Here is a 21470-nt window from a genome sequence, read left to right as displayed (position 1 = left end):
AAAATGCTGAAGATCAACACCAGACTGACATAATGAAATGTAATGTCTGTATGGGCAATGTGGATTCAGAACTTGTCTCTGCTATTGGTTGGTAGTAATTGTGTTTTGGAAATAATAGGTTTTACTGCTTCTGCAGTTAAATTCAATGTAGGTAATTCTATATTTAACACATTTACCTATGTGCATCCAAAATGATAAGAAATTCATACTATCATTGTTTTTTTTATGTTTGTTTGTTTTCGAAAGAGCTTAATCGATATCAACCTCTTTTAGCTAGAGAGTATGTCTGTTTTAAACTGAGGCTCTGAAACTCTCTTGTTTCAGTTCCACGAGGCCTGGAGGAAGCTGACAGACTGGCTGGAAGAAGCCGAGAAAAGACTGGACTCAGAGCTGGAGATCTCCAATGAGCCAGACAAAATCAAAGTACAACTGGCCAAACACAAGGTACTGTAGGCAGGTTTATGCACACACGGGGTGGATTCACAAACTATGGATTGCAGCTGCTGATAGCACCTTGAAATGCATATCACCAGCAAGTGCTGTCTAACTGTCTCAAGGTTCGACTCACACAAAGTATTCACACGCCTATAAAGTTTTAAAGCTGAGTGCAATTATCCAAGTGGCAAAGTATAAATGTTGCTTTTGCGCCAAGAACACAGAAGGCAGAACAATGGCAGAGAGAAATGGAAAAATGAAATTTTCAGACCGCAAGCAACAGATTCTGGCCGACATTTGCAGACACATTTCTGAAAGATTTCAGGCAAGACATTTAAAACTGTATTTGGGATTTATCCCAGTCTGTCAGTGTTCTTCAGTTACCACCAACTCCCCGAAGAGGATCAGAATTACACTGTAACTGCTTATTGCTATTAATACTGATCTTTGTGAACTGGGCTGTTCTTGCAATGAAGATCATTTACATTATTTCCCTTCTCATTTTAGAGAAGGGCCAAATTGTGGCAAATGTATGCATATTCTCTGATTTAAATATGTGCAAATAGCACAGGAGCGCCAAGATGTTACTTGCTTGGCAGCACATTTAGAGGAGCCCTTCACCTGCTGCAGGTGAATTTGGAACTACGCAGTTTCTTTTTGTCTTATTTGTGCAAATTTAGCAGCTGCAACAGCCGTGCATTTGAATTTGCCCCTCAGTTTTTCATATTTTCTTTTTTGTTGTGATCTACAAATCTCTTAACTCCTGTCCCTTTGTCTGCCTGTTCAGGAGTTTCAGAAAGCGTTGGGGTCGAAGCAGCCGGTTTACGACACCACAGTGAGGTCTGGGAGGGCCATGAGGGACAAGGCTCAGCTGCCTGCTGACACCCAGAAACTGGATCACCTGGTGGGAGAAGTCCGTGACAAGTGGGACACAGTCTGTGGCAAGAGCGTAGAGAGGTAAAGAGGCTAAAAGACTGGCGATAAAACTGGCTTTCTGCCTTTTTTTCCCAATTAGAGATGTGAATTTTCATATGCAACATGATAACTAACAACTGTTTATCTTAACTCCCTGTTCAGACAACACAAGCTGGAGGAGGCTCTGCTGTTCTCGGGCCAGTTTGCAGAGGCTCTCCAGGCCCTGGTGGACTGGTTGTACCGGGTAGAGCCCCAGCTGGCTGAAGACCAACCTGTCCATGGAGATCTAGATCTGGTATCCAACCTTATGGACTCACATAAGGTGTGTAAACAGAACTGTATGCATTAAATGATGTACCAGAAGATAATAAATACCTTTTGAATCACAGAAATCACAGTTTTTGAGTCTGACACTACTGATGTCTAAACCTGCAGGCTTTCCAGAAAGAGCTGGGGAAGAGAACCAGCAGCGTTCAGGCCCTGAAGCGCTCAGCTCGGGAGCTGATGGATACCGGTCGCGATGACACGGCGTGGGTCAAGGTTCAGCTTCAGGAGCTCAGCAACCGCTGGGATACGGTGTGCGCTCTGTCGGTGACGAAGCAAACCCGCCTCCAGCAGGCGCTCAAGCAGGTCAGAGAGGAAGCTGCACTTCTGATTTAAAGCTTAATTTCCTCTTATCAGTTAATGCAAAGGACACAAAAAAACCTCTGTCTTCTTTCAGGCGGAGGAGTTTCGTACAGCGATTCAGGTGCTTCTGGAGTGGCTCTCTGAGGCCGAGCAGACGCTTCGTTTCCGCGGCGTCCTTCCCGAAGAGGCAGAGACTCTACAGGCGCTGCTGCACACACATCGTGATTTCATGACGACTGTGGAGGAGAAGAGGGCGGATGTCAACAAGGCCGCCGGCATGGGAGAGGGCATCCTGACCGTCTGTCACCCCGACTCCATCACCACCATCAAACACTGGATCACCATCATCAGGGCGCGCTTTGAGGAGGTGAGGAACGAAAGCTGGAGCTGAGGGGTTTTTTGTTGTTTATTTTTAATTGGCTCATGTTTTTTTAGAAAATATACATCCATTTTCATCCTCTAGATATTCTTATGTATTACTTTAGTCCTTGGTCGAGTAATAAGGTGAAATATTGTTTTGGAGGTTTTCAATGTTTTAGCTTTAGAGTTTGGAAGAACCAACATTTATGACCCGTTTTAACCTTTATTTAATCCTTTAAAACCTGAAATGAAATTGTCTTTCATGTGGTGCTTTCAGATGCCTTTCACTAGCATTTAAATCATTGAAAAGTGAGCAAATTGGTTTGTTTCTTTCAAAATCATGTGAAAGAGGGCAATCAGTAACTCGGCATTAAATGTCCTGCAAATTGCAAAAAAATGTACAAAATATGACAAGACAATGACCTGAAAATGAAAATGCAAGAGAGAATTATTCCAACAATTATCAAAAAATCTATTTGGAAAAAACATTATTTATAATTACATATTTAACGTTAGGTTACAGAAAAATATATTTGTCATTATTTTCTATATTGCTTTTTTATATTTATATATTTTGTTAATTTTAAGTATTTACCCCTAACATTTTACTTTTTTTGCTAATTCTTAGGACTTTAATTGTTAAGTTGCACCTTGCTGCCTTTCCATGTTTTTGGGAAGAGCTTCAGCAAAGGGTTAAAGAGAGACATATTTTAACGATGATGAAAACAAGATAGAAATGTCTTGTATTAATCAACACCTTTTCCCCCTCAGGTGCTGACTTGGGCCAAACAGCATGAGCAGCGTCTGGAGACGGCTCTGACGGAGGTGCTCAACAACGCCAACCTGCTGGAGGAGCTGTTGTCATGGCTACAGTGGGCTGAGACCACGTTGGTCCAGAGAGACACAGAGCCGCTTCCTCAGGACATCCCACAACTCAAAACACTCATCACAGAACACCAGGTGGGCTTCACTGACTCATCAGATGTTTTGGGGGAACTAAAACATAGTTTAATGCATCTGTTAAACCTGCCTGTGTTTGTAGCGTCCATTACTCACTGTCTGTGTTTGTTCTCAGATGTTTATGGAGGAGATGACGAGGAAGCAGCCAGACGTCGACAAAGTGACAAAGACTTACAAAAGAAAACCAGCTGAGCCTCCCAGCAGCCTCGCTGAGAGGAGAGGAACTCGTAAGTCACCAGTGTTTACCTTCTGATGCACAAATATTATCATGTCCCACTCTGTGACGAAAACGTGAGCGCATGCAGTACAGAAAGTTTATCAGAAGTGACAAAGGAGATTCATTAACTCTTTGCTTCTTCTGCAGGCAAACACCAGCAACAACAGCAGCAGCAGCAGCAGGCAGCCATGCAGCTCTCCGGAGGAAACCCTCGACTCAACCAGCTCTGTGCCAAGTGGCAGCAAGTGTGGCTGCTGGCTCTCGACCGCCAGCGAAAACTCAACGACGGTCTGGACAGACTGGAGGAGGTATCTGTCCTGTCAGCTCATCATGATCACACTGACATTTAGATGTGCACCAGTTCTAATTTTAATTACCGACATAGATAGTTTTCTGGTCCGTGAAAGCTACCAAAACACACATCCTTTCTGTTACTATAACGTGAAAAGTATTAAAGCTCCGTCTTCCTTTTTCAGCTCAAAGAGTTTGCCAACTTTGACTTTGATGTATGGAGGAAAAAGTACATGCGCTGGATGAACCACAAGAAGTCCCGTGTCATGGATTTCTTCAGACGCATCGACAAGGACCAGGATGGAAAGATCACACGGCAGGAGTTTATCGACGGCATCCTGGCGTCAAGTAGGTTACGACATGTTTGGTTGCTGGGGCGACTTGTTTTGGTAGTCATAAAGACATAAAATGATCTATGGATTTCTGTTGTGCGTCTGTGCAGAGTTTCCCACCAGTAAGCTGGAGATGACGGCAGTGGCAGACATCTTTGACAGAGACGGAGACGGTTACATCGACTACTACGAGTTTGTTGCTGCTCTGCATCCCAACAAGGACGCCTACAGACCCACCACAGACGCTGATAAGATAGAGGATGAGGTACGAAAAATTTTAAATAAATATACGTGGAAATAAGCCTCCAGTCAGCCTTTAGACAGGCCCAGTAAAGACCTGGTTAGTATCCTGAATGCATTCACTGACATGTTGTCTGTCGTGCAGGTGACTCGGCAGGTGGCCCAGTGCAAATGTGCCAAGAGGTTCCAAGTGGAGCAGATAGGAGAGAACAAATACCGGGTAAGTTCAAATCAGTCTCTAGTTCAGTTTAATAGTATTATTTCATCATCATTTCATACAAAATTTAATATATACTATAGAATAGATAGATACTGTAGAATAGAAAATGTTAATGTTCATTGCAGTTTTTGTGTTTGTAACTGTTTACAGTTCTGGGTCAAAGGGCATTTGCAAATAATTGTTAGCTATTTTCTTCATGTTTAGATTAGCAGACAGTTAAGACTGTCACTTACAGCAGGTTGATATTTAGTTTAAGTTTACTGTGATTGATCGGCACATGACCCACGTGCTTAATTTTTTTGCTCCCTGCTGCTAAAACTGGACTCTATATCAATACTACATAAAAATAAACAAGTTCTGCTTAACTTGCAAGAAAAAGACTAAACTTTAACAGATGAAAAAAAAAACGTGAAATAGCTAAAAGTTACTTTGCAAACAAAGTTTGACCCAATTCTGATGAATTATTTTTAACTGTCTGTCTTTATTTGTCTAGCAGGCACCATTAACCTCTCAACATAACTTCACATTTTCTCCCATGTGTCCATCTCACATCATGATATCACAGTGTAGTAATAATCATCTGTATCATAACATACCATTACGTGTCATGATAACACTGAGATAACATGTTTATAACATCTCACAGCCCTCCAGGAATGTCAGCTGAGTCTTCTTTATCGTCACCAAAACATTAACAAAACCATGTAAATGTGACTGTATAAACACACGCTGGACTGCTGGGTGTGATGAGCACTGCTTCAAACCAACGAGGTTTATAGAGGTTTTATTCCAAATTAACTGTGAACGAAACATGCATTTAGCAAATGAACGAGACTTGTAGATACAGCAACACAGTGCCCATATTCTATTTCATATTTATCTGTTTGTTCATCTTTATTTTATCAATGTTTTACTCCTTTAAACACCAGAAATAATAATTAAAATCAAACTGAAAAAATCCAATTTGTGACTGACTGCCGAAATCTGCCTTATAATAAAACTGCTTTTGCATCCTTTTTCCGATTATGAAGAGACAAAATTAAAGAAGCCAGTTTGGTAGACACATTTTCAAACCTACAAATACAAACAGATGTTAATAAACTATTGGAAATTTTATTTTCAATATCAGATAACCCTTTAAAACCTGAGCAAATTGGCTTTATTTCTTTCAAAATCATGAGTAGAAGGCAATGAACAATGAAAGAAGAAATCACACAAAAATGAGCAAGAAATGAGTAAAAAGTAAAAGAAAATTACCTGAAAATTAGTGAAAATAAATAAATGAAAACGAACGTTTAAAAAAAGCAAACAAAAAAAAATTAAATTACCTGAAAGAGGTGCTTAAAATTTATAATAATTCTGTTATAATATGTTATCATGATAATAATTATTTAATTGTAATTGTAGCTTTTTAATTTTTTCCCCAGACATTTTTCTCAGGCTTTATTATAATAACATTCCAAATCTATTAATTTCTTGCAGTTTGTGGAAATTTCTAACCAAGTTGCTCATCGTTTTTTTCCCCATGTTTTTAAAAGAAATCCCACCAATTTGCACTGGATTTAAAGGCTTAAACATTTGTGAAAGGCTTTTGAAAGTAGCAAAAGAATGGTGATGCTGGTCCAGGTTTAAAAGAGATAATCTGCCCATTATTGTCCAAATTAATTGATTTTTTGCTTTGTCAATAAAATGTCAAAAAATCAGTAATCATGCCCTGTATAATATCCCATAGCCCAAGTCTTTAAATGTTTTTTTTATTTTATTAACAGGATGAATCAAGCAAATGTTTGGCTTTTTTGCTTAAGAAAATTACTATAATGATTATTCAATAATAAAAATACATGGCAAATAAGTTTCCGTCAATGGATTATTGTTGCAGCTTTAGTCCTAAGAGGATTCAAGCCTTATAAATAATAATATAATAATATAATCCTAATTTATAGGATTATAAGAACATACTGCAGCTACAGTGGCTTTGATGGTTCTCCCAGCAGTCTGTGTGTATCTATGCAGCATTTTACAACGGTCACAAACTCTGTTTTCAGCAGCACTTAACTGGATCGCCCATCACTCCCACTGCTACAGTGTGTGTCCACTCATCATTATCCTCTGGGTAATGATATCCAGTGTGTGACTGCAGCACACTGGGGATACTAACACCACACCAGTTTGCTTTTGTTACATTTGTTCATCTTGTGTTTGTGTCTGGCTTCACTTTTCGTCACTGTCTTTGCCTCCATCTCACGTCATCAGCTGGCAGTTTTAAAAAGCGCCTTCATAATAACATCCACAGGCATTCATGTCTGCTGCATCTTCTCGCTTACACAACTAATTCTGAGCTCCAGTAACAGATAAATACCAGGAAATTTAACCATTTATGTAAAGCAGTTTTTAGAAGATCTTGTTCACATATAAACAGAATCCATTCAAGCATTACAGACCGCAGTGATCAGTACATGTTGTTTCACTCCTGCTCTGTTTCTTTCTCCTTGTGTTCCTGTGCTCCGTGTCTTCTGGATTTATTGTAGTTCTTCCTCGGAAACCAGGTAAAGTGACGTTTCCGCTGATTGGATGTGTGAAATCTGCTCCATGTATTGCCCACCAATGGAGTGCTGTCCTTTTTTTTTTTTTTTTTTAACTATAATTCCATAGTAAATAATGATTTTTTAAAAAATAAGCACTCCATTGTGGCTTTGCAACGTGTGAGCAGGTTTCACCGTCCGGTTGTGTTCCTGCTGTGATTTGTTTGGTGTTGAGAGTGACAAATTGCACAATGCGAAGCAGGCGACAGTGACATGGCTGCAGTGGTGATTAGTGGTTAGGTGATATATAGTGAGCTGCGGACTGAAGCTGGGAAGCAAATCAAGCAGCGTGGAGAGAGATCCAGAAAATTCCCTCTGCTCGAATAGCTTCGGAGTTCTGCTTTGCTCGGCGGGTTTCAATAAAACCTTTGGACTGAAAATGTGATTTCTACTGTTCATGATGATGCTTGTATTTGGGTGGCTGGGTGAACCGGGCTGAGAATCATCAGATTGACTCTTTAGTTTCGTCAGTGCATGTTTTGTTTTTCTGTAATTGCATGAAGTAGAGCAGATCGTCAGTTCGGATTTGGGCTGCTTGGTGTGACGCTGTGAATTAATTTAAACTCAACAATCAATATTTCAACGATTAATTTGCTCACTGACTTTGTTTCCTTTTTCTGATTCCCTTTTTCTTCTCTCTTCCCATTCTACTTTTCTGTTTTCTCCCCCGTTCACATATTTCTTGCCCTCTTTGCTCCTCATTTCTCGTCATCCCTTCCTCCTTTATTTTTTACTTTGTCAGTTCGGTGACTCTCAGCAGCTGCGTCTGGTGAGGATTCTGCGCAGCACCGTGATGGTGAGAGTCGGAGGTGGTTGGATGGCTCTGGACGAGTTCCTGGTCAAAAATGATCCATGCAGAGGTGAGTGATGTTTACTCTGTCTCTCACTTACACAAACACACACACACACACACACACACACACACACACACACACACACACTCTCATAACTTTTTCCTCCTCTGTCTCACTGTCTTTCATTCACATTCACACTGGAGCCTGACCAATAATGGATTCTTCAGATTTCAGATTTAAATTTTTTCTTCTTTAAAAATAAACATTTTTTTTTTAATTGATGTGGTTATTATATCCATTTTTGACATACTACAGTTGAAACTGTAAAAACTGTATATTTGTCAAAAACACTAAAAACAAACATAACAGTACTTTTCACACAGTAACTTTCACTTGAAATTAAATTAGTATCAATAAAAACAAACATTGTGAAGTTGAGATAAACAAACAGTATGTATCATACATGAAAACTGAAGTCTATAAAATGTTTCGAAAAGAACTACAGATTTTTTTGTGACAGTTTTTGTAGTCAGCTCTACTTTATACACAACTGCCTTTATACACTTCACACTTTATAAATGTTGATACATATGACACGTACAAATATAACGTATCCGTGGTTTACAGAAAAGTACTATATTTTTCTGGCGACCGGCTCGACAAACGTTTTCTATATATGGTCGCTCAAAGAAATTTTAATTGTAATGTTGTATTGGAAGGAGGTTGTCAGATTGTATTGGTCGGGCTCTGGCACAAACACAAACACACACGCGCTCTTTACAAAAACAAACACACCTCCAGATGTGCCTCCTGCACTGAGCTCTTGACATATTTACACCACCGAGGAAAAGTGAGTGACAGCACACAGTTCAGCGGAGTGAGCTGAAGAAAAAAACACACCGAGGAAACTGACAAGTTGTCCGTCAGCAGGTGACGCAGTGAAACGCTGCCTCGTCTCACTTCTCTCTCTCCGGTGTTTCCTTCCAGTGGCGTCTTCATTCGGTGTCTCTCTTTCTCTCTCCATCTCCTAAAATCTCTCTGAGCCCGTCCTCCGTCAGTCCTCCCAGGAGTCCATCATCTTATTTTGTTTTATTTCTGTATAATCACGGCCGACTCTCTCCCTCCTCGGCCTCTGTCCTGTCGTAGTGTTACTTCATTCTCTTTCAAATAACAGTAGTATTGCATGATGCATGGTTCTCTCCCCTCTTCCTCCCCCTCTCTCTTCCTCCCTCCCTCCCTTTTTCTCTTTCCCCAGTGCAACATCCAGGACTTAAGATTCTCCGCTCCGATTCCAGTAGCTCCATCTCATCTCGTATAGGTTGGACTTCTCCTTTCACTCTCTCCTAACCGCCTGTCTTCCCTCCGCCCCGTTTGTTTTGGTTTTTATCTCTCTGTGACTCTGTGATTTTTCTTGTTCTCTGTCCCATTCTCGATTGGTTTGGCCTTGTTGCTGTGCCTTGCTGACTGTGATCACCTGACTAACGTTATGTCTCCCCACTGTTCTGCTCTCCTGACCTCCCTCCCTCCCCCGGCTGTCGCCCCTCATGCAAGCTGATATCCTGACCTCTTTCTGAAACACCCTCAGGGGTCTCTGATGCTCGTCTGGACCCCCATTGGTCAACTGTGTGTGTGTGTGTGTGTGTGTGTGTGTGTGTGTGTGTGTGTGTGTGTGTGTGTGTGTGTGTGTGTGTGTGTGTGTGTGTTCATGGACTGTGTGAGTGATTTTTGATTGTCTCAACTCCAAAAGCAGTTCATGTGTGTGTGCACGAGTGTGTTTCCAAAAAGTAATATCTGTGTGTGTGTGTGTGTGTGTGTGTGTGTGTGTGTGTGTGTGTGTGTGTGTGTGTGTGAGAGAGAGAGAGAGAGAGACTCTTCATTCCACCATGCGCATGCTGTTATTTCACATTGTCTCTTGTGTCTCTTAGTGACAGTCACTCCTGGCTATTTCTGCTGCCGAGGTATCTACACTTCCTCTGTCTCTGCTCCTCTGTCACTCCATCTCTCTCACTCTCCATCCATCCATCCATCCATCCATCCATCCATCGGTCCGTGCAGCTGTCAGTCTCCATCTTAAACCACAGCTGCTCTCTGTGTCTCTATATATCTATATATATATGTGTGTGTGTATGTGTGTGTTTCTAACTGTGATGGGGATTGTGTGTGTGTGTGTGTGTAGGCATTGATGTCAGTCTTGTCCGTGTGCCACATGTTTGCGTCATGCTTTCCTCACTCACTAAAAAGCAGGATTTGGCCAACCCCTGGTCTTAATATTTCATTTTAAGTACTTTTATTTGTGTGAATTAACCCTTTGAAACCTGAGCAAATTGGTTTGATTTCTTTTAAAAACATGGGTAGAAGCCAACAAGCAACTTATTAAGACATGGCCCAAAAAACAGCAAGAGATCAGTAAAAAAAAAAAAAAAATGTTGAAAGAAAAATTACCTAAAACCCCCCCAAAAATTATTAAATAAGATAAAAGACAAACAAGACATTAACTTAAAAAGTGCTGAAAAAAAGAATGTATTGATCTTTCGTATTATATTATATTATATTATATTATATTATATTATATTATATTATATTATATTATGTTATATTATATTATATTATATTATATTATATTATATTATATTATATTATATTATATTACATTACATTACATTACATTATATATTTTCTGTGATGTAATTTTAAATATAAATATATATTTATTTATTATATATATTTTGTTATATATTTTTCGGTAATGTAATTTTAAATGTAAAATTGATCTAATTAGAAATATAGTTTTCAAGACATTTTCCCCATTTGACATTTTTTTAAATAATCCTTCCCACTTTTTTAAAAGTAATTTGTAGGTAATTTTCTTGTCCTATTTTACTGATTTATTGTGACCTGTGGGACATTTCTTGCCATGTTGGTCATTGCCCCCCCAATTGTTTTTGAAAAAATTCAGACAAATTCTCTCAGGTTTCAAAGGGTCAAAAAGCTTATTAAAGGCATCTAACGCAGCACAAGTTTCAAAGGGTTAAAGATGGATGAATTTTACAATACAAGAAACCAATGGAGATGCTCAGCAGAAAAGACGACAACGTAATAAAACTTCCTAAATATTCTCGTGTTTTCATGTTAAAATGAACACTGCTTACACTTCTTTTTTTAGTTTTGTTTTTTCTTAGTTTAAAAATGTGTTACACATGTTCGACAGTGATAGTGAGTGTGTAAGACCTGGGCGTGGCCAGCCTGGGTTTCTAATAACGCTGGCTTCCAACGCTCCTTTAAATGTGATGGCTGGTTGGTGGGAGACACAATTACAGGGTGCACCTGGCTGGCTGGCGTTGAGGGGGGACATAATTGCAGGGTGCACCCGTTTAATTGACCGGCCTTGCTGTTCGGTTGCTAGGGACGATGGCCGTGAGGCTACAAGTTGCACTGCTGCTACGGCTAGCTGCAGCCCTCCTCTTCTTCTCCTATTTTTCACTTCTTTCTTTTTGTTTTTCTTCCATGCTGCCTCTCTGAATCTGTCTTTCCTATCTCTCTCTATTTTTTGTTCTTTTTTTCACCCTCTCTCTCTCTCTCTCTCTCTGTTTGTGGCTGGCTTCTCCAGGCTTGTTGTTGTCTGCTGGGGCTGCTGCACTACTCTCTGTCCGAGAATGCTGCTGAGTGTCTTTTGAAGAAGGGAGAAACCCTGAATCTCTGGGCTCTCTCCCGCTAAGCATAAACCAGGCATGACCTCCACATATATTTATACACACGCTGTGTATAAACACAGCAGAGCCGAGATGCTCCTTCGCAGCAAGAAGTGAAAATCAACTTGGAGAGCTTTGTAGAAAAACGAGAGAAGAGAGGCTGTGCTTTTTGCTCCCACCACCCTCAGATGTTTTGAAGCAAATACGCAACGAAAGTTTGTGTGATTATTTCACAAAACTGGAGACACATGCCATTGCTTAAAGGAATGGTTCAACATATGGAAATACAATTATAGAGAGGCAAATTCATGACGGCACATCCGAGCTGGCCTCTATTCCACCAGCCTCTGTGACTCAATGCAAACTCTCATTTCCGTCTGTTTGAAAAAATTTACTTTTGTGCAATTAGTCGTCTAGACCATTAAACATTTCTACCCCCTGACCAGTCAGCACCAGAAATGCTGGTCAGTTAAAATTATTATTAAAATTATTATTTTTCCAAACAGTATTGTTTTAAATAAATTTCATTTCACCCCCCCTCAACTCACACATGGACTCGTTGTGAGCCATGATGTTTAACCGGCAAAGGTTTGAGGTTTTTTATGTAATGGTCTTCATAAAAGGCCACTTCAAATAACATCATCAAATAACCATTAGATTTAATAAAAAACACATCTTTATCTAAACATATGAAGACACAGTATACTGTTTAGAGTTTTAGCTATTAGCATTTTTACAGATGTTAATGGGATTTTGAATGGAACTTTTTACTTCGACAACTTTCTGGTTGCACTTTGGTGCCGTTTACTTTCTTGTAAAGAACCAGATGAGGAGATTAATATAAGTCTAACGTCTGTCACTTCTAAATTAAATTACAAGCAGCTCGCCCGACTCTGTCAGAGCCTCTGAAGCTCACTTGTTAACACGTTATATCTTGTTTAATTTGAACGTGAACCAAAGTGGGAAAAGTTGTGGTTTCCTGACGGATTATGTGTTGTGAGTATTTCTTGGCTAGCCTACCTGGTGGTGAGTTTTAATTCTGAGGAGAAATATGTATGATCATATTTTCCAAAATGTTGAACTGTTCCTTTAAAGATATAATCATCGCTCTGTTAGCAGCTTTTTAATTCTCTCTCTCTTTGAGAAAATAATCTCTGTAGTGCAGAAAGTGTTTTCTCTGGCGATGAACTGAGAAAATATGTGAAAAGAGAACAATGAGCCGTGGAGTAGTTTGATGAATTTGTCTGCAGCGATGACAGTGTGTCTCCAGAACGTGCGGACGCCTTGCTGACTTTAGTTGCGTATCGAATTGATTAATTTACCTCCTACTTTTGCACTCAGACACTCTCACTCACCTCTCCCCTTAAAAACAACTCAACCAAAGAGCACTTACGACTCCACGAATCCCTCAACCCCACCCCTCCAAACACACACCCCGCCCACGTGCACTCTGAAACGAAACATGCACGGACTCTGATGTCTGCAGCCAAGGAAGCACTGACTCTCTCCCTCACTCTGCTCGCTGCCTCTGCCGCCCCCTGCTGGAGGAACGCTGTTGGCAGACACAAACAGACCGGCTCACTTGTCTCTCTTCTCTCTGTCTCTCTGCAGCTCGCGGCCGCACCAACCTGGAGCTGAGGGAGAAGTTCATCCTCCCCGAGGGAGCCTCTCAGGGTCTGGCCGCCTTCCGCTCCCGAGGTCGACGCTCCAAACCAGGCTCCCGCAACGCCTCACCCACACGCTCCTCCTCCTCGGCCTCCCACAGCGGCGCCTCCTTGCCCTCTGCCCCCTCCGCCCCCGCCACCCCGACAGCCTCCGCATCATCCAGGGTAAGAGCTGACATGAGTCTGATTTTAGAGCTGAGGCAGGATCTAATTTTATTGAGCTAAAAGCAGTCAGATGTCTTGGATCCAGTTATTTTAGGTTCATTTTTTCATCCTGCAATGACGGGTTTCTCTGCTTCATGTCCACTCATTACTCTGCATTAATGACAGAACAGGAATACTAGCACTGCATGAATCATAGAAGTTTTGCAAAACATAACCAGCCTGCATGTACCCTCAATGATTTAAAGGTACAGTGCACAGGAGTTAGGGGGATATACGGGCAGAAATGGAATATAATATTACGTGTTTTCTTTAGTGTACAGTCACCTGAAAATAAGACTACTGTGTTTTTGTTATTTAAGAATGAGCCATTTATATTATATGTGGTTTGTTACGCCAACATGCTTCTACAATAGCGTGGGATGGACAAATGGCTCTAACCTCCCACAAAGAGGGAAGAAATTCTATTTCGGAGAAGTTTCAGCTAGTTGCAGTCTGCAGTCTTCACCACTAGATGTCACTAAATCCCTCCAAATCTTCCACACTGGACCTTTAAAAGAAAAATCTTGAATTTGAGCATCTTAAAACTTGCAGGTAGCTTGTGTTCACGCTGAAATAAAACACAGAAGAAATTAAATCTAACTTCATTCAGCCACATTACAGGGAACCTTGTAAAAAGTACAGTAGCACACACATACACAGCGACACAAACCTGAACAACATGCTCCGCCCTCGGCACACACTCTGTCTGTCTCACCCGTCTCCTGTCACTGTGAGGACAAACACTCACGTAGCTTTTTGTCAACCAGACTGCATATAGTTAATTAGTGTTGTCGTCATCTGATGTCAGTGATGTTTTTCATTTGTCGTCTGATTACTGTGTAAAAGCATTACTGTCATTGCTGTGTTGAGTTTGTGTGTGTGAGCAGCTGACTGCACACTGGTGACTTTGTATGCGTCTTTGAATGTTTTTATGGGTTTATGTCACACATTGTTCAGTTGTTGTCACCCTCCTGTTGTCAAAAATCACCACATCGTTAACTGTGAAATTTTATTTTTTGTTCTTGTTTCTTTGTTTTTGTCTTTCATCTTTTTGCCTCTTCCCCTCGTTCCTGTCATACCTGCTAACCCGCCTTCAAAAAAAATCCTCCCTGCACTGTTGGGATCTCTGTCAAAAACTATTAAATTTAAAAAAAATCTGCTCTTACACAAAAATACACTGCGCTGCACTTCCTCGCTCCTCCCCTTCCCTCCATAACTCCCTCCCTCCTTCGTTGGCTTCTCTCTTTTGCTGCTTTGCTCTCCTCCTCCACCCTTCCTTCCTTCCGTCCTTCCCTCCTTCCTTCCTTCCTCCCTTTAGTCCTCCCATACTCACTCGCGTGACTATGCCAAGCCCTGGCTGGCACACAGTAAAACTCCAACGCCAACCAAGTGCCACTGCTGCCCAGATCTCGGTCACAGCCACACCACTCCTGGGCACGAGGTAACACACTCACCCCACCCACCCACCTCCCGTCCCACCCGACCCCCCACCCACTGAACGCGCTATTGCACTAACTCCCGGGTGCTCGCACTCCACCACGAAGAAAGTTTTGCTGCTGATGTGAAAACTTTGAACCTGCACTTTCAGTGGTTTTGATGTTTGAATTAAATATTACATCATCTTCTCAGGGTTAAAGATTGCATCATTTCTTCAGCGCTGTGAAAATGTTCCGACCTCTGAGAATAAACACAGTGTGGTCGAGCTAAAACCGAAAAGATGACTTTTTAAAGATGCGAGGTTTTAACTCAACAAGGACAATATATTAAACAATGTATCAAGACATTATTTAACATTAACAATATTATTTATAAAGAAAGTTTCATGTAGGAAAATCTTAAGTATTTTTAGCACATGTAATGTTAAGACAATAATAATAATGTTACTGTATTTATATCGCAGCTCTTAAAATAGAGTTTACAAAGTGCTTTGACAAACAAAGCAAGGCAGAAATGGGATTCAAAGAAGGCAATACAGCAACAGAAAGCCAAACAGCTCTGCTGAACACAAGCGAGACGAAAATTAAAACCAGAGGACAAATAATGCAGGATGCAAAATGTCAAAATAAAATAATACAAATAAATAAACAAAAAAACCCACACAAATAAAAGCAATTAAACTAAAAATAAAAGGAAATAAAAAAATAAAACATAAATAAAAGAGGTAAAATAAATAAAATCAAAATTAAATTTATTAAAACAATCTTCAGTGTAGTAGCTGAAACAATTAGTTGCTGAGTTGAATAATGTATTGACAAAAATAAATTGCCAACAATTCTATTTTTATTTTTAAAATAATGTTTTATTTAATATCGATTCATTGTTTAAATCGGCCATAATTTATTTATTTATTTATTTTTTAATAAAATGTTTATTTAATCACAATGTTAAGAGGGTGCTAGTGATGAACCTACAAACAATTATCTGTTGATTTGCTTTGATTTGCTGCTAGTTTTTGACTTATGTGGAGTAATCTCAATATGTTTGTGTTTTTTACTTTTAATCAGTTAAAACAAACAAATGTTCAGCTTTTTTATAGAAAGAATAACAAAGAACATAATTAGCTGTTTAATAAATAACAAAAATAGATCAATGTTTTATTCATATATAAAGTATCTATAAGCAAATCAAATCAACAAGTAATATTCATCATTTGTAGAAATGTGTGTGGTCCAAGTCTTTATGTGTGTAGTTCTCATTTGTTGTTAGATAGCTGTTGTGTCTATGTGTATGTGATGCACTGTTTGTTTGTGATGGAGTTATTTGATCACGTAGCGTTCAAAAAGTAATAGTGAGTCTCTTTAATGTGATGCACATGAGTCCAGATTCAAAATATCGTCCGCTGATGTTGTTTGTGTTCTCCTGCAGGGCGCCGCGTCAGGGTCCAAACTGAAGAGGCCGACGTTCCACTCGAGTCGAGGCTCCCTGACCGGAGAGAACGGAGGAACGCCACACTCTTGTAAACCATCGAGAACTGGTGAGACGACGGTCGCGTTAGACCTGATCTTTTAGATCTTTTCGTGTTCACTGAACGTCAGAAGACTTTGTTTTTGTCGCGTGCTCAACAATTACAGGAGCAGCTGCTGGCAATGGATCTCTTTCTCCTTTCAACAATACGACAACAAAAAGTAAAAAGAAAAAAACAAAATGCAAGACAAGACACAAATAGTGCAGGAGATTATACGAGTAGAATGAAATAAAATCTAATATAAAATAAAATATATAATGTATTATATATTATGTAAGGTGTGGTATGTCAGGAAAAAACATATGAAGGTAGAGTGTAAAGTTTGACAGCGTAACCCTTTGAAACCTTAGAAAATTGGTTTTATCTCTTTCAAAAACATCTGGAGAAGGCTTTAAGCAACAAGACATGGTCAAACATTTGCAAGAAATTAAATTTTACAAGACAAATTTATAACAATTACTTGAAAATAAGCAATAAAGAAAGGGTTTTTTTTTAAAAAAAAAAAAAAAAAAGAAAAATAAAATTACAGCAAAAAATTATTTAATTTAATAAATTTAATAAATTGAATGTCTGATTTTTTCTTTAACAAAGTTTTAACATTAAAAATATAGTCTAAATATTCTATTCTAAATATTGTTTATGGAAATTTTTCGGTAGTGTTGTTTCATATTTTTCTTTCTGTGAACCGACAAACTTTTTTCTATTTTCCTCCTACCTCTGTTCTGTCTGCTTTTTAGATCCAAAGCGAGGCGCGTCCACAGCCAGCGGGCCGACCAGCCGAGCCGGCAGCCGGGCGGGCAGCAGAGCCAGCAGTCGCCGCGGCAGCGATGCCTCGGACGCATCAGAGCTCCAGGACACTCGCTCCGTCTGCTCTGACGCCTCGGACACCCCACGACGACCCGGAGCCAAACCCTCCAAGATCCCCACCATCTCCAAAAAGGCCCCCAGCCCAAAGACCCCGGGGTCTACGAAGAAATAAATCACAGAGGATGGACTGTGAACGTCGGCCTTTTAGGGTGTAGCAACTCTTCAACCTGAAGTCCATCCGACGGCTCGTGTGGAGTCTGTCCACTTTGACTGACAGATTTTGGGGAAAGAAGGAGACGGACGAGTGAATCTCCTTCTCACTCTTTCTCCGGTCTCATGACGGACTGAAAACCTGCACAAAAGGAGGAGAGAGAGATCTGGTCTGGCAGACCCAGGCCAGTCTGTGGGGTCGACGCCGACTTTTCCCCTTTAAAAAGCGACCCAGTTTTTTGCCTTCCAGCCTCCTGCTTTGTCTTTGAGAAGTTCCTCACCAGCGTGGAACCAAACACCAACCGACTTGACGTGATGCTGCCTTACTTACACACTTCAGACAGAACAACAGAGAAAGTCTTTAAACTGCTTCGACCCACGCTGACACACAGACACACACATCTGAACACAGAGGCGGGGTAGGGAGTGGGACACACCACCACCACCACCACCGCGGCTACAAAAACAAAAAAAGCCCAAATGACATTCAGGAAAAAAAAAAAAAAGAAAGAAAGAATTGTGGGTCATTATTTTGGCTTGTGGGCCAGATGCCTCAACGATGAGTCTCAAAAGAAAATATGCAACGACTGCCATGTCGCTTCCTTTCTGACTGGTTGGCGAGAAAAACGGTCACCTCAGCAGATCTGCAAGAAGCAGACACCACGTGTGGAGAGCTCCGGAGGCGGGAAACGCCGCACACGCACACACACACACACACACACACACACACTGGCTAACCTCAGACTCAGAGGGCCGGTGGTGGTGACGGTGGCGGTGCCGCTGCAGCCGAGGGCAAACACTCACACACACAAACACCGCAGAGCAGACTCCTCCCGACCGCTGGAACGTCAAGATCAGCTTCGTGTGTGCATTTCAGCAAAGGGCGGTGTGGTTTTGTCACATGCCGGCGTAACAATCCCGACACACAGAAATCACAAACCGGCAATAGAGAGGACTATTTTTATGGCGACACACTCAACTAACAGCACATTACTGACAATATACGACATGTGTAACCTAACCCCGTGTTAATGACCGTGTCCGCGGAGTCCGACAACCAGCATGCACTAATTGTCTCTTCCTCTGCAGTTCCACCTTAATGTCTACGCTGCGCTGCCTTTAGCAGCACACACACTCTCACACACACACAACAGGTGGTGTGAATCATGTGTGTCATTGTTACAGGAAATAGGTCTTTGACTTGAGTCACTGTATGCAAAAATTTTAATTTGCGAATGTCATTTTTTTTCTTTTTCGTCGGTTAATTTATAATCCAGTTGTACTTTTGTTATCTAGCTTGAAAGAAAAATCTATTTATTTTTCAGTTTCATGTCATATCACCATCGGCGGAGAGTGATTTAGTATTATGGTTAAAGAAATTGTGTTTTTTTTTTGTACCAAGGAAACTCTTCGACATTATTTGTGTGTTTCATCGTAACATTATTCACTAGGTCTCTGATTCTAGTGGCAGCCTTGTTTGTTCTTTTTTCGCTAATGACTACAATTCCCAGACCATGACCAAAGGGGTTTGCCCTTCATGTGTAGAGAACTACAAAAATGAATGACAGGAGAGCTGGGCGGAGCGGACCAATGAGAGCGGGCGTCCTCCCTCATGTCCCCCCCCCAGCGTCTCTTCTTCTAGGCTTTTTTTCAAATGTCCCGTCTTTGACGTGGCCGAGTTGTCTCTGTGTTATCTCAGTGTAAGAGAGGAAGAAGTTTATGGAAAAACTAATGAAATTACAGTAAGAAAGAAGACATCTTAAGGTGATTTTTATTTATTTATTGTCTCTCTGAGGGGAGGGGGATTCGGGGCGCAGGAGACGAGTCCTCGAACCTTTTGATGCTGTGCTACTCTCAGTGTGATGACGAGATCATGGAGGGAGGGAGGGGTGTTACTAGGAGTCAATTGTGTAAAAGTAAAACAAAAAACTAAAATTATAAACAATTTTTTGTTCTGTTTTTGTATTAAAAAATATGCTTGCAGTAAAAATGTCTCTTGTTTTTGATTATTTTTGGATTATTTATAGACAAAAAATCTGAATCTGAATCTGTGCTTGTGTGTGAGCGAATGTTCGCTGGATGTAAATGTGAGTAATAGAGCTGCAGCTGATAATGATTTGTACTGTCAATCTGTTGATTGTTTCTCAAATGTTAGATTAATTGTTTGGTCTGTAAAAATGTCAGAAAATTAGTGAAACATGTCAATCAGCCCAAGATGACGTCCTTAAATGTCTTGTTTTGAGGAAAGAAACCAGAAAATATTCACATTTAACAAGCTAGAATCTGAAAATCTTGACCTTTTTGTTTTATTTATTTTTTCTTTATTACTATTAATTACTCAAACTAATCAATTCAGTATCAAATTACTTAATTTGACAGTTGACAATTGATCGATTAGTTGATCAATCGTTGCGGCTCTCATGGGTAACATTAGAGCTGAAATTAGTCCATCTAAAAAAGATCATTTTAACAATTTTGATAAAGTTTAAGTGCCAACAACTTTTTAGAAAATAACATTTCTTTTATCATCTGCTATGAATTGAATATTTGTTTTATTTTTGAATCAAACATAAACCAGCAATTTACATGCATCAACTTGGGCTCTGAAAAAACTTGTGATTCTCCCAACTTTTTGGCATTTTTTAAGACAAAATGATTAATTGAAAAAATAGTTGTCAAATTATTGTAAAAATTCCTGAGAAAATATGGGTCTAATGTTTTTGTTGTTTTTGTCGAGAGGACGTCTTCATTGATAGAATGTTTTTATTATTTTTGTGTGATTTGCAGCTGGATTTGTGTTTTCCATAGTGTTGGCATGCATACAGCTGTAACTTTCCTCATGTGCAGTTTTTCAGGGTTTTACAGTGTTTCTATATTTTTTATGTTTAGAAAGATGTTTTGCGTCTTGCTTTTGATCGTTTTCAGCATGTTTTTTTGTAATTAGTGGTGTTCTTTCTGGCTACATATTTATGCATGATTCCATTTATGTGATTTCAAATACTTTTGTTGCCATTTTTAGTGTTGCATCCACATAATTCTCACACGAGACTTTTTCTGCATGTCGGGTTCATGTGTGCATGTTTATAATTTTTGTGTAGATTGGAATGAGCTAAATGGATGTAATTTTGTTTACAGCGTGCAGTCACTCGTGCCTGACAGCAGACCTCAGAGGAAGCGACCGGACATTTTTTTGGTAATTATCCTGCAACAGATAAGAGCACACTGGATCTTCACTGAAACGCGGGGGAAATGGTGATGGTGGTGATGATGTTTAAAAGTCACTTACTTTGTTTTTTTTTTAATTTCTAATGTCCAGCTCTGTCTCGCAGTCCCAGTTTTATGTGTCTGTGAGACAGAGAGCGTTTTTGAAAATAACTTTGTCCTGTTTATTTGGTGGTTCCACCGGAGATGTTGAGGTCTGAGTCCACCCTCTGCAGCTGTGTGTACACACTCCTCTCATTTTCTGTCCACTCTCAATCCATCTACGCCCGTCCTCCCTGCAGTCCATCTGTCATCCCAGACTTCCCTCTCCGATGACAGTCCTCGCTCTGTTCCACCACTTCTGCCTCTCAGGAATGTCATTTTTCATTTTCAGGCGGGTTTATATGGTTTCAAGGGCACTCGGCTCCCCCTCATTCCCTCTTTGTCACTCCACATCAACTCCTTCTCCTTTCTTTCACCTCCTCCTCTTCACCTCCTCTCTCCATTATCAGACAAAACCTCCCAAAAGTTGCAGACGTGCAGAGGAAAGAAAAACAAAAATGGGCAGAGCGTTAATTCCTGGCATTTGGGACTCGCCCTTTCGGCCAGGACAAAATGAACGGCGGTCAGTTTGGTTTGGTCAGTGTTATTCATGCCTTTCAAAGTGACCACAAGTACCAGGACGCTTTGAAGAAGAGAGTACACAAACACGGGCTGGCACAGGGCTGAACCGCACTACTATATTTGAGTCATTTTT

The 21470-nt window shown here is 40.4% G+C and overlaps 1 protein-coding gene across 20 annotated transcripts in view; it reads left to right on the top strand.

The window, feature by feature from the left end:
* Nucleotides 1-19502, top strand: part of macf1a (microtubule actin crosslinking factor 1a) — a 281961-nt gene extending 262459 nt beyond the window's left edge. For 10 of the 20 annotated variants that reach the window (XM_088090424.1, XM_088090426.1, XM_088090427.1 and 7 more), the window contains 19 exons: nucleotides 325-444; nucleotides 1223-1392; nucleotides 1513-1672; nucleotides 1786-1980; nucleotides 2072-2344; nucleotides 3109-3297; nucleotides 3413-3524; nucleotides 3662-3822; nucleotides 3991-4153; nucleotides 4248-4402; nucleotides 4523-4597; nucleotides 7126-7143; nucleotides 7922-8039; nucleotides 9229-9291; nucleotides 9899-9931; nucleotides 13274-13491; nucleotides 14849-14971; nucleotides 16396-16504; nucleotides 17233-19502. In XM_088090424.1, coding sequence (XP_087946550.1) covers nucleotides 325-444; nucleotides 1223-1392; nucleotides 1513-1672; nucleotides 1786-1980; nucleotides 2072-2344; nucleotides 3109-3297; nucleotides 3413-3524; nucleotides 3662-3822; nucleotides 3991-4153; nucleotides 4248-4402; nucleotides 4523-4597; nucleotides 7126-7143; nucleotides 7922-8039; nucleotides 9229-9291; nucleotides 9899-9931; nucleotides 13274-13491; nucleotides 14849-14971; nucleotides 16396-16504; nucleotides 17233-17474 — 2697 coding nt within the window. In that variant the 3' untranslated portion in view covers nucleotides 17475-19502. The remainder of the gene's footprint in view (nucleotides 1-324; nucleotides 445-1222; nucleotides 1393-1512; nucleotides 1673-1785; nucleotides 1981-2071; nucleotides 2345-3108; nucleotides 3298-3412; nucleotides 3525-3661; nucleotides 3823-3990; nucleotides 4154-4247; nucleotides 4403-4522; nucleotides 4598-7125; nucleotides 7144-7921; nucleotides 8040-9228; nucleotides 9292-9898; nucleotides 9932-13273; nucleotides 13492-14848; nucleotides 14972-16395; nucleotides 16505-17232) is intronic. The other 10 variants (XM_088090432.1, XM_088090434.1, XM_088090422.1 and 7 more) reach the window with 7 other exon arrangements.
* The last annotated feature ends 1968 nt before the right edge of the window (nucleotides 19503-21470 follow it).

Source organism: Plectropomus leopardus, chromosome 17, assembly GCF_026936395.1.
Source record: "Plectropomus leopardus strain MGB_pleo_1.0 chromosome 17, ASM2693639v1, whole genome shotgun sequence".
NCBI lineage: Eukaryota > Metazoa > Chordata > Actinopteri > Perciformes > Serranidae > Plectropomus > Plectropomus leopardus.
This window is presented reverse-complemented; position numbering and strand designations above follow the sequence as displayed.